The 12,137-nt window shown below is 52.4% G+C and overlaps 1 protein-coding gene across 2 annotated transcripts in view; it reads right to left on the reverse strand.

Annotated features, from left to right (window-relative positions):
- GRIK3 (glutamate ionotropic receptor kainate type subunit 3) overlaps window positions 1-12,137 on the reverse strand; it is a 231,446-nt gene that overhangs the window by 37,104 nt on the left and 182,205 nt on the right. For both annotated transcript variants that reach the window (XM_032639887.1, XM_032639895.1), the window contains exons 9-10: window positions 10,491-10,604; window positions 1,816-2,019 (exon numbers count right to left, since the gene is read on the reverse strand). In XM_032639887.1, coding sequence (XP_032495778.1) covers window positions 1,816-2,019; window positions 10,491-10,604 — 318 coding nt within the window. The remainder of the gene's footprint in view (window positions 1-1,815; window positions 2,020-10,490; window positions 10,605-12,137) is intronic.

Below are 12,137 nucleotides of genomic sequence, written 5' to 3' on the forward strand. Positions count from 1 at the left end.
CCTCGGGGAGCAGATTCTTGCAAAGGTGGGCATTCATCATTTCTATATCTTCGTTCAGATCCCTAATAAGGAAGTAATAATATTGCCAAGCTTTTACCACGCTTTCTATGAGCTAGTGAGAAGACTAATTATCTGACGACACTAATAAATGGTTATGATGTTATTAAAAATGGCACCAAGCTAGGATTAACAGGCTCATCAGTTGTAGGGAATCGGGTTTAACAAGGTACCGGCATGTGCCGTCAGGGGCCACGGGCTTGATGGATACTGGGTTGCATGGAGGCCATGGATGAGACCCCCTCTTTTCTCCTGCTGAGGGTCAGCTTAGGAAGGTCTGGCTGCTGCTGGATTTTCTAATCCACCCCTTTGCAAATGGCTCTGCCGAGCTCTTGGGCTCCTGGGGATGCTGTGGGTTGTAAGACTGGCATCGGCCTCATTCACTTCTGCATGTGGCCTCCAAGGTCCACGGGATCTCCGCTTCCTCCCCAGCCCAGCTCACCTCTGCAAGCGACAGGCTCAGAACCCACCCGGAGCCCCACGCTCCAGAGCCCCACTCATGAAGCTCGGAGGGAGGGGGGAGCTGATAAATGGAGATGCCTGTGGGGCTTGCTGACTAATTTCCATAATAATTACAGTTATTACCAATAACGGTGGCAACACCACTCCCTCCCATTTCGACTGAATTCCGCCATCTAGGAGCTATTTCCCCACCAGTTGTCGCCTCTGACAACAAGTGGGGAAGAACACAGGGCAGGTGTCATTATTCTCACTGTTGAGTAAGGAAATGAGCTCAGGGAGAAAAAGGGACTTTCTGAAGCCCCCTCCCCGGCCTCAAAGGAATAGCCGTAATGGTAAAAATAAAAGCAACAGAAGCAAGTACTGACACGGTGCTAACTATGCAGTACACATAGGTGAACTTAGTCCTCACAACAGCCTGTGGGGGAGGGGGCTATTATTATCATTCCCATTTTACAGCTGAGGAAACTGAGGCACAAAGAGGTTAAGAAACTTGTCCAGGAGCACACAGCTAGGAAGTGGGAGAGTGGGAATCAAATCCAGCCCAAGTTCATGCCCTTTACCATTAGTCTCCGCCGCCAGCCTTCCCTGGGAGACCCGCTTCCTAGGGCCGAGGAAATGACTCCACCAGTGAGGCTCGGCTTCAGCCTTCTGGCTCTGAGCTCCAACCTCCTTCCCTTCCCAGCTCCCCTCTGACAGGCGCAGGAGGGCTAACACAAGAAGGCCCTGATGCTGCCTGCCTGCACTTGGAGAGGCGAAGTGATAATAATCCTTTTGGCTGAGGATTTTTAGGTTGCAAAGACTTACTATATGAACCTTCCCTGCCCTGGGTCCTGGGGTCAGATGGCTTTCTGCAGAGGTCAGAGCCCAAGGCTTCAGAAGCGGAAAGCCTCCAAAGATTCTTTGAGTCCCAGCTCCACTGCTTACTAGCTGGGAACCTTCACCTCTCTCTGTCTCAGCTTCCTTGTCTGTTAAATGGGTGGTAATAACAGTACCTACCTCACTGGGTTGTTGTAAGGATAAACGAGAGAAGGAATATGAGGGGTCTGGTGGTACAGATCCATTGCATTCATTAACAGGTATTTGATAGAAAACGCTTCTGGAAAGTTGAAGGCCCTGAGCTGGAACGCAGGCAATGTTTAGTCTGTGCTGGGTGAGCCTGTACCAATGGCTCCTTTGTCTCCATCTCTCCTTCCCCCAGGGCCGCTCTCTGCCAGGATGCCCCACCCTGACTTGCACAGAGGGCTTGGCCACACCTCCTGGGAGGTCCTTGGTCCCTTGTGCTCCCACCTCACTTACGTGGTCAATGAGCTCCTTGATCATGCCGTTCCACTGGCCCTTGTCATCCTGTGCCCCATATTTCCCGTCCTCCACCAGCCGGATCTCGTAGGAGAAGCCCAGGATGTGGGCCAGTTCCTTGAGCAGGTCGATGCAGTAGCCCTCGAACCGGTCATTCCCGAACAGGGTCCTGTCGGACTTCCGGAACATGACAAAGGGCTCCTCCTGCGGGGACAGATGGGAGAGGGGCAGACAAAGGCTGAGTGGGTGGGGCAGGTCCAGCTGGGGCCAGAGAGCTTCGGCCAGGTCCTCCGCAAGGGTGTTCTAAGCCATCTTTAGGGGGGGTGGGGAGCTCAGAAGAATGGCCTGCTAAGTCAGGAGAGGGAAAGCGTACTTCCTGAGAGCCAACTTTGTGCCTCGCAGATGGCCACCTACTGACGTGCACACAGCACTTAGTAGGTCCTTATTGATTTGATCGTCCAACGATCACAGAGCTAGAAACTAGTGGAACTGGGATTCAAACTCAAGACTGTGATTCTGAATCCCATGCTCTCTCTGTTGCACCATCAACACAGGCCAGTGGTCCCCAAAGTGTGGTCCCCAGACCAGCAGCAACACCTGGGAACTTGTCAGAAATGCACATTCTCGGCTCCCACCCAGACATACTGAACCGGAAACTCTGGGGTGGGGCCTGGCAAGGTGTGCTATAAGAAGCCCTTCAGGGGGTTCTGATGTCTGCTTCAGTGTGAGAACACTGCTGCAGAAGGCCCTTCATCGTTTCTTCCCTGACTGCTCCCCAGCTCCTGTCTAACAGATGAGATCTCCCTGCTCCCTGACACCTTTCTCTCTTTCCAAGGATCTAGTCCCCAGCGTTAGGATCTGCCAGTGAGTGATTCCTGATAACTACGATAGTTCGCATTTGCACGTGCCAGGCGTCAGCAAATCAGCAGACGAGATGGTGCCCGTGGGGGTCCAGCGCAGAGCCCAGCAGAGCAGGAGGGTTCAGTGGACAGTAGCTGGTATTGCCTCCCTTAGCCTGAGTTTCAGCCTTCTGGGGGTAGATACGAGTAACTCCATTCTGTAGATGTACAAAGTGAATCCACGAGGATAACGTAACTCGTGGGAGGTCACTCAGCTGCCATAGAGAGAGGATTTGACTCAAGTCGGTGTGGTCCCAGAGCAGGAGCTCTTAATCACCTCACTGTGCCAGAGGCCCTGAGTCACATGGTGCCTCTCCCTAGTGGGCAGGGGGTCCTCAGAAGGTGGCCTGTGGGTCCAGAGCATAGGTGACAGCTGTCCCACATCAGGTTCCCTCCCTCCCACGTGATAGGGAGCCAGTGAAGGGCTTTGAGCCAGTGAAGGGCTTTGAAAGGGCATGACTGTCTGATTTCTCATTTAGAAATAAGCCCCTGGCAACCCTGCGAAGAATATCTGGGAGTAGAGGCAGGAAAACCTTGGAAAGAAGCTACTGACCTCATCCAGTATGAGATACACAGAGTAAGGAACGGAGGTGGATGGGTTGAACTCTCAGCAAACTCATCATTTACTGAGTTCCTACTATGCACCAGGCATTGATTTAAACTCTTCTTCAGAGTGAAAAAGGCTCATAAGCTTTCAAGATAGGTGACATTACTGTATGTTAACATATATATATATGGACTCAAAAAAACAAAAAACAAAACTGGTTCTGAAGAACCTAGGGGCAGGACAGGAATAAAGATGCAGACTTAGAGAATGGACTTGAGGACACGGGGAGGGGGAAGGGTAAGCTGGGAGGAAGTGAGAGAGTGGCATGGACATATATACACTACCAGATGTAAAACAGATAGCTAGTGGGAAGCAGCCACATAGCACAGGGAGATCAGTTCTGTGCTTTGTGACCACCTAGAGGGGTGGGATAGGGAGGGTGGGAGGGAGGGAGACGCAAGAGGGAGGAGATGGGGATATATGTATATATATAACTGATTCACTTTGTTATAAAGCAGAAACTAATACATCATTGTAAAGCAATTATACCCCAATAAAGATGTTAAAAAAAAAAAGATAGATGACATTATCCCCATTTGATAGATGAGAGAACTGAGGCTCAGAGAAGGTCAGTAAGTTGCCCAAGGTCACACAAGAGTTGAATTATAGTCTGATGGAGTTCAGGCTCAGTCCTTCCTGCCTGTAGCTCCTTGGCCTCTTTCTGGGCCTTAACCTTCCCCCAAGCCACCTTGGCACCCCTTCGTGAAGGAATGCCTCGAGCCTTCAGCTGATGGGTGACAACCCTTAGCTGACAGAATCCGCCCGTGTGGGGAAGCTCATGCCCACATGCCCACATGCCCACATTCCCATAAGAAGAGCAGACACCTCGTCTGGAGGCGCGTCATAATTCTCTCAAGTGGTGGGGCCATTCCTTTGACACTGTGGGCCCCTGAGCAGTGAAGGGCCCTCACCAGGGGTTCTCAGGCACAGAAACCCACCGGCAGCCTCTTGCCAGGCTCCTGCTGCGGAGGGCGGGCTAGATCCTCTGGCCCTGGTTCCCCGGCAACGCTACTTCTCAAAATCCCATCCCATGACTGATTCATTCTCGGTTTTCAACAGTCCTTTGGGATGTTGCAGAGAAAGGGCAAGGGAGTGTCTGAATCCCCAAGGGGTTCTGAGAAAACCATCTCTCAGTCTAATTGGGTGAAAAGCTGGGTCCTTTGGCTAGACTCCATGCTAAATCTCAGTGCCTCCCATCCCCAACTCCAACCAAGCAGCTCACAAGTTTGGAGAAAAGAGTTGAGGAGGTGCCGGGGAAGGGGCTGAGACTACACGGAGGGAAGGGAACTTAGGGTATTGTGGACCCTGCCTTCGTGCAAATTAATCTCTGGGATGGTGCTGCCCTGAACCTTGGCACAGGGCCTGGTGAGAGGGCCTGGGTGAGGCTTCAATCCCTTCTCAACTGTTAGGTCAGAGGCTCTCGTGCAGTGGCCGAACTGCACCACGGCACCTAGTAGCCCTGATGTTAGCTCAAGGAAAGAATTAAAGAGAAGGTACCTTCTTTGCCAGTGAATCACCAACCACATAGAGATTCCTAAGCAAAATCGACCTCCTTCTGTAAAATGGGGATAATAATAGAATCTACCTTACAGCATTGTTGTTAGGATAAGATGGGTCAATCTGTGAAAAGCACTTAGGGCCTGGCAAATGTAAACTGCAATATTATTATTATTATATTATTAATATCATTATCATCTTTCTGGGCACGGGGTGACCTGTTATTGAAGTGGCCTGTCCAGCCTAGAGACCATGCCCAATGTCACCAAAGGTTAAAAATCATAGCTAGCAGCGGAAAGCTATTTCAGGAAAGGTCCCTGAGATAGCTCACTTCCTGACCCTCTCTCCGAGACCCTCCCAGGCCCTATCCTCTAAAATTAGCACTTCATTTGCGAAGCCACCCCAGCCCCAGAATCTATACATCTTCATATAAATACGCTGCCTTTGGAGCAGCTGTAAAATGCCATTAATTTCAGGAAGTGCTTTGCGGATGGCATACATATTTAACAGCCAAAGCCCAGAGCATTAAAACGGTGCTCGCCTTGGTAATGTGTCTCTAGACCTGCAACATTTCCTAGGGGGTAATTCTGAACTCCGCCAACTACTTATTCATGGACTATTTCACAAGTTATTACTGGAAATGTCCAGACAGCCAATTCACAAGCTCTCTCGGCTGCTAATCGATTGCTCAGTGAAGGTGCCCTCAATTTCATAACTTCGCTCTCTCCTATTGCTCTGGGAGAACAGCCGTAGGAATGGGGGTAATATTTCTCTGCAACAAGTCACAGGAAACAAGAGTCCAGAAAAATAACCTTTTCCTACTTTTCATTGCTAGAGCTTTTAGTCTAGTTTCTTAGTCTAGTTTCACCAGCGTGAGAGCCGAGTGACAGGACCTGTGGAGTTGGAAGAGGGTGCCTTGTGGGGGTGGGGAAAGCCAAGGGTTACCTACATAAGAGCTCTGTTCCCAGGCCCCTTCCGGCTTAGGCCATCTCAACACACACCTGTACACGCATGCGCTGTGTATGCACACAATGCCGCTGGCACGGATACACCGCATCCTCGGATGTTCTGACCTGCTCGGACCCGGAAGCCAAGGACCCTGGCCCCCAGGCCTCGGCTTCTGCCAGTTAGAACCAGGACAGAGCATTAGGAGACCAGTCCTCCCAGCAGGTGGAGCCTAGAGTGGTTCCTGGCCTGGGATGGTTCTCCCAGCCCACATCCTGGTCTCCCCAGCTCCTCCTCTCTTGTGCCAGGTGTGCAGGTCCGGCCTGCCTAGCAGCTGCGCCTCAATGGGTTACAATGCGCACATGGCACAAACACACCCGACGGTGCATGTCCAGACACCTGTGTGTAGCCGATCCCACACCTGCACAGGTGCCCACACGCGTGCCGACACCACTGCTCACGTCAGCAGCCCCAGGAACCCTGAACCTTCCGAAGCAGGGCCCCCCCGAGCGAGTTGAGTGTGTTTTCTTGGTGTGTGAGCAGAGCTTTGGGCATGAATTTTTCACGAGCTCATGGAAGAGCGAACCTGAGCAGAAGCTGGGGCCTGGCAGGGAGAGGGTGGGGAGGGCAGGCTTCCAGCCTCCTGCTGCTGCTGCTGCTTCCGCCTCAGGAAGGGGGAAGAGCCCGTGGCTCTGGGGGGTCAGAGAGGGCGAGGTCCGGGCTCTGTCCATCTGTCCGTCCAGGGTAATGCGACCTTAGCACCTAACCCCGGGATTCAGGATGGAGGAGGAGAGAGGGGACTTTGGGGGCAGCCCCCATATCTCCCTGTGTTCTCTGCCGCATCCAGATTCCAGGGACCAGAAGAGGAGGAGAGACTCCCTCATCAGGGTCTCAGGTCCAGCCCTGTCCTCCAGGGCAAAGCTGGTGGATGTTCTTGCACCCAGGCCTGGAACCTGCCCATCACTCAAAGCACTGTTGCCCTGACAACACGCTTCCTGAGAGGCAGGGGCCAGTGCTCTCCATGGGAGGTGCTGGCACTGCTTTCAGCCTGCCAAGCTTGGGGTTGGGTTTTCAGCCAGAGCGTCTGGGCTGGGCCGGGCTGGACACTCCCCGCAACTGGTGCTGCTGTCCCCAAAAGCCCAAGCTGAGAGCACTGTACCCAGACCAACCCCTCCCAGGGCTCTGGGACATGCAGACCACGCTGAGACTTTCGGGAGACTCCGAGGACATTTTCAGCTGGACACAGAGTTTCTTGGGGACCAGTGTAAAGGCTGCGTGTCACATCCTCTGTCCCCGCTCTGCCTCCGGGAAAGACTGGGCTTCTCTCAGGGAAGAAGTAGACCCAACCATCCATGATCTCTGGACAGTGGGGCTGGAGAAAGCTGGATCATGGGTCACTGCCAGACCATGCGAGTATCTGACCCTGCATAATGGGGTTAGGATGGTGGGACATCTGCTTCAAGTGGGTCAGCAGCCATGTCAGAGGTCAAGGCAAAGGAGTCCAGGGGTAGGGGATTATCACAGTGTCAGGGTCAAGGGCTCAGACCTTGAGGTGGCGGTTGGGATGTGGAGTTTTATGTATCAGCAGGAGATTAGAGCTACGAGGGGCTCAGGAGGTCACAAACCCTAGCGCCTGCAGGGACCACTCAGGAAATGCCTGTATAAGAAGCAGCCAGGAGTAAGCAGTATGGAATGGTGGGGTCTGTGGTGAGCCAGGGAATGCCCACCAGACCTTAAAGACATTCAAATCCAAGCTCAGAGTTTATAATGCACCCTGACAGAGATAAGCTCTGTGACCATGGTCAGGGGTCGATCTTCAGTGAAGTTCAGGGCCCTGGTTGTGGTTGGAAGCAGAGGTTTTCTCTAGAACTCTCATCCTGCTTACTTAAAACCCGAGCTTACTGGGGGCTGGACTTATAATCAGTAATAACAACAGCAGCCATTACTTAGACAGCACGCATTCTGTGCCATTTATTGCCATCAATCATTCATCCTCTCAACTCCATGAACTAAGGACAATTATTATCACCTCTCTTTCGCAGATGGGGAACAGAGACACCAAATGACTAAGCAGCTTTCCAGGGTCGCACAGCTAGTGGACAGTAAAGCCGGGACTCAGACCCAAAGGTCTGAGTCTCTTAACCGTCACAGTCTGGCCCTTGTGTCCTGGTCACACTTGCATGTCGCCAAGAGCTGCTGGGCTCACGTTTGCCCAGATGAAGGGCAGGGGAACCGATGGAGCTGCATCCAGGCTGCCAGCCAACGGGGCTTCTCTCCTTCCTTGGGGGTGCTGAGAGCCAGCTGGACGATGTGGGCGGGGCCCTCAGTGAGCAACTGAGTGCAGCCGGTCGGGACCTTTGCAAGAAGCTTCCAGTATTGCCCAAGAAACTGTGAGAAGAGCACAGAATAGCTGCACGATTCTACCTCTGCAGGTGTAGATAAATCCCCTGCGGCTTTGCAGAAGGGTCTTATGCCCTTGAAACCGGGCTGCTGTCACTTTAATAAAATTTAACCCTGTGGTCACTGAAGGTGTGTGTATTTTGCATCCTTTTGGTATATTATCTTTAGCTCCCCTCTTACCGTTAGAGTATTGTTTTGTGGCTGAATCAACTCAGCTCATTTAATTATCTCTCCTAATCTCTCTGAGCACATCCGTTTTACCTTTTTTCAATCTCGTCTTCTGAAAAGTGTTTTCTTTATATCTCACATTGTATGCAGCTCTGCTTTTAATCTTTGACCACCTTTTTATTAGTTTATTTTTACCCTTTTATAGTTTAGCTTTTCTCACACTTTTATCCTTTTGCTTTCTGACATTTTGGGTTTACATTCTTCACCTTCTCTAGCCAGAGCTGTTAATTATTTATTTTATTTTTTTGTCTGTCTTGGTAGCTTTCCTTTTAGTTTCATTCCTCGTTTTCATTTTTCTCTTTATTATTTTCCTTTTCACCTTTATTTTGTTCTCTTGCAACTTTCCTTTCATCTTTTCTCTCTTTATCCACATTAATATTCCTTTAATTGCTCATCACACTTCCTTCTAATCCCTTTGCTCTTTTCATGTCTTTTTAATCTTTATTTTTTGCTTTATTCTTTTTCATTTATTTTTTATTATGTTATAGGTGTACAATATAGTGATTCACGAGTTTTAAAGGTTATACTCCATTTGTAGTTATTATAAAATATTGGCTATATCCTCCATGTCGTATACTACATCCTTATTTTATTTTTCTTTAAATTTTTTGTTTTTACAATTTTTTCCCCTGTTCCTGATGAGATCTTTTGACTTACTAGTTTTATAGCTTGATATTTATATATTTTTAGTTAACAAAATGTCAATCAGGCAGGCAGGATGTCTGGTTTTGGGGAAGATGCCAGTGAGGGTCTCACTCCCAAAAGGTGGGTGTGGAGAGGTGTCTCCCCAGCCATCTCCTCTGGCTCTATCAGCAGCATGTTCAGAATTGCTAGGTCTCCATCAGCTTTAATGTGGATCCTCTTAATAGTCATAAGCCTGGAGACTGGGGATGACAGCCATAGGCTACAATTGCTACAATTGCTCCCTGGAAGCTGATGGTGCCCCTGGAGTCTGCTGCTCACTGGATTCTTGGGAGGGTGGGGTTTAGCTATTACAACCCTTCTTCCTCCATGGTGTCCACCACCCAGCCACTGAGCACATACCTGGCCTTAGAGGGAGGGCATAGGACCGTCCAGTAGGGCCTGGCCAAACCAGCTTGAGCTCCCTTTTTTGGTATAGAGTGACCTCAGCACATGGTCCTGGCAATCATGTTTGCTTCATTATAAGGAGAAGCTGACCGGGGCCAAAACTGTCCTCGAAGGGCCTTTGGTCAGAAGCCACCGGGCTGTGATCAGGCTGCCTCCCCACTACATGGCCCAGCTTGGGCCCCAAGAGCAGTGCTACGTCTCTGAGAGGGTGAGTCCTGAGCCTCCGGACACCCTGGAGGCCTTCCAGGTGGGGCTGGTGCACGTGGAGCGGGCACAGAACTGGCCAAAGGAGGCCAGCAGCCTGGGTGTCCTTCTGCTCGCCCTGAGTTTCAAGACTCACAGAGCCTGGGAGACCCCAAAAGCCATTCCTTGGGTTGAAATGGTCAGAAGAAGGAAGCACTATTCAGTCCTGGGCAGTGGAGGGAGGGTGGCAGGGAGAAAGGTCATAGCCGTGGCCAGGAGCACTCGGGACAGGACACTGTGGGCAGTGGCACGTGTGTGGGCTCCCAGCACCTGCCGGGCTGGGGGGACCAGTGGGAAGGGCCTTTTTCCTGGGTACTGGGGTGGAAGAGGTGGACCCCAAGTCCTGGTGCAGAAGGCAGGTTACCCCTCCTTCCTTCTACCCATCACAGCTCCTATCGGCATCAGGGGCTCAGGGACTGGGTGCGAGTGAGATGCAAACACACAGGCCTCTGCAGCAGGGCTGGCCAAGCAGGTCCCAGACAGGCAGGAGGGCTGGCCTGCTCTGCCTTTGGGGAGAGGCCGCTCACAGCCACCTCCTGGGGTCTCTGGCCTGTGGCCACGAGCAGCGTTGCTGTCTCCCATCTGCTCGCTGGGGGCTTTCTGAGGGACCCTCAATGTTTCCACCTTCCTCCCCCATCTTCCAGCCTCCCAGCAGCCTCATAAGAGATGCCTGGCCTGTGCTGGGTGGGGTGATGGAGAGGTCTTTCCAACCCCGACAGCCAGCCCGCCCCAGCTCACAGCCCCTCTTGCAGGGCTGCAGCTCTTACCAGCACAGTGGTGACGATAAGGGACCTGTTCGTCAGAGAGTCGGTGACGTTAGGGCCTCGGCCTCTGGCAACCTCCGTGATGTTAAGCCCCTCGGCAGGACTCCACACCCCAACCTGGATGGACAGACAGATGGAGAACAGGAGGCTGAGTCCGTGGTCTCTCCATCCTTTCTCCACGCCAGCAACCTCCTCGTCTCCTTCCCATCCTTCATGAGTATCGTCATTGCTAATGTGTTTCGAGCCAACATTTCTGGCAACCCTGCTGCCTCCCTCCTTCCCAGAGGAAGCCCCCAAGGTGTCCAGTCTCCTGAATTCTGCCACCTCCTCAATTGCTAGCAAACCCGTCACAGCTGGAAGGGAAAATGCAGAGGGAGAAAATGAACATAAAGACGGCCCAGGGAGCACAGTGGAAGCCAGCCTGGGATGGAGCAGACGCCATGAGGAAGTCAGTTAGGGTTAGGGCCAGGTCCTGCCCTGGGACAGAGTCACCCTGAGCCTGGGGGGCCTCCCGCCTCCTGGGGAAGACCTGGGCACCCAGCTGCTCACTGGGTCTCAGCGTGTGCCAGCTCTGGGGCCAGATGCCCTCCAAAGCCCAGGACAGGGCCTGGAGCGAGGGAGGTGTTTCCTAGGCATCTGTGGAAGGACAACGAGATGTGTAACGTGCACGAAGGCAGGCGTAGCAGGACGCTGGTCTCTGCAGCTATTTTGGGGCAGAATGGAGTAGAAAACCCTCACTGGGGGCACTGGATGCCACTCGGTTAGAAGGCAGTTTGCTTTGTGGTTTTACACCTAATGGTGGCAGACACTCTGGCTGAGGTGGCGTAATCTCTGTCCCCATGGTGCCCTTGTGGATACGAGGCCTGGGGCTGGAGGGAAGCAAGGGAAAATCAAGTTTACAAATCGTTCTAAAGCCCTGGGCCTATGGAAGATCCTCTGGGACCCAACTCTGCCCAGCTCTGTGTCCATCGCAGTTCCTCTCTCTCAAGGAAGGTTCTGGCCTGCCCATTCTGTCCTTGTCCCAGTTGGGGTGGGGTACTCAGGAAACTTAATCAATTAAACAGGGAGGCCGAATGCAAACATCCCATTAAGAGAGCTATGCATAGCAGAGAGACATGTAATTATGCTTGCGTAACTCTGCCTGAATCCCCCCAAGCCACCGGCTGGAGCTGGCTGGATCAGTTATGACCCGACTTAGCAAACAGAAGTGATGAGAGGCAGAGCAGCTGTGTTTGGGGGTTCAGCACCCTCTCCGGGCAGCATCTCTGTCTGTGCAGACCCCGCCCCCAGAGCCAAGAGGAGAGCAGACAAGCAGACAGCGTCAAAGAGGCTCTTCTCTCAAGGGGGCTGAGCTCAGAGCCCAGCCCAGCACGAGGGACCCTAGCGGCGGGCCTGGGTGCAGGAGGCGCACAACAGACAGCTGGCTGGCGGCCAAGTGACCAGCAGGAGCCCTCACCCCAGCAAGCATCTACTGAGCTCCAACTGCAGGACCTGCTGGACACCAGGTGCCGTGGGGTTGCGAGAACAGTTAAGACTGAGGAGGACCCAGTCTTCAGAGGCTCTCCGCCCTCAATCTGGTCACCTGTGTCTAGGTATAGTAAAGAGTTTTTCTCGAGTATTAGCTGTGGTTGATTTGTGTCGTTGCCGGAG

The sequence above is a fragment of the Phocoena sinus genome, chromosome 1 (assembly GCF_008692025.1).
Source record: "Phocoena sinus isolate mPhoSin1 chromosome 1, mPhoSin1.pri, whole genome shotgun sequence".
In the NCBI taxonomy this organism is placed as follows: domain Eukaryota; kingdom Metazoa; phylum Chordata; class Mammalia; order Artiodactyla; family Phocoenidae; genus Phocoena; species Phocoena sinus.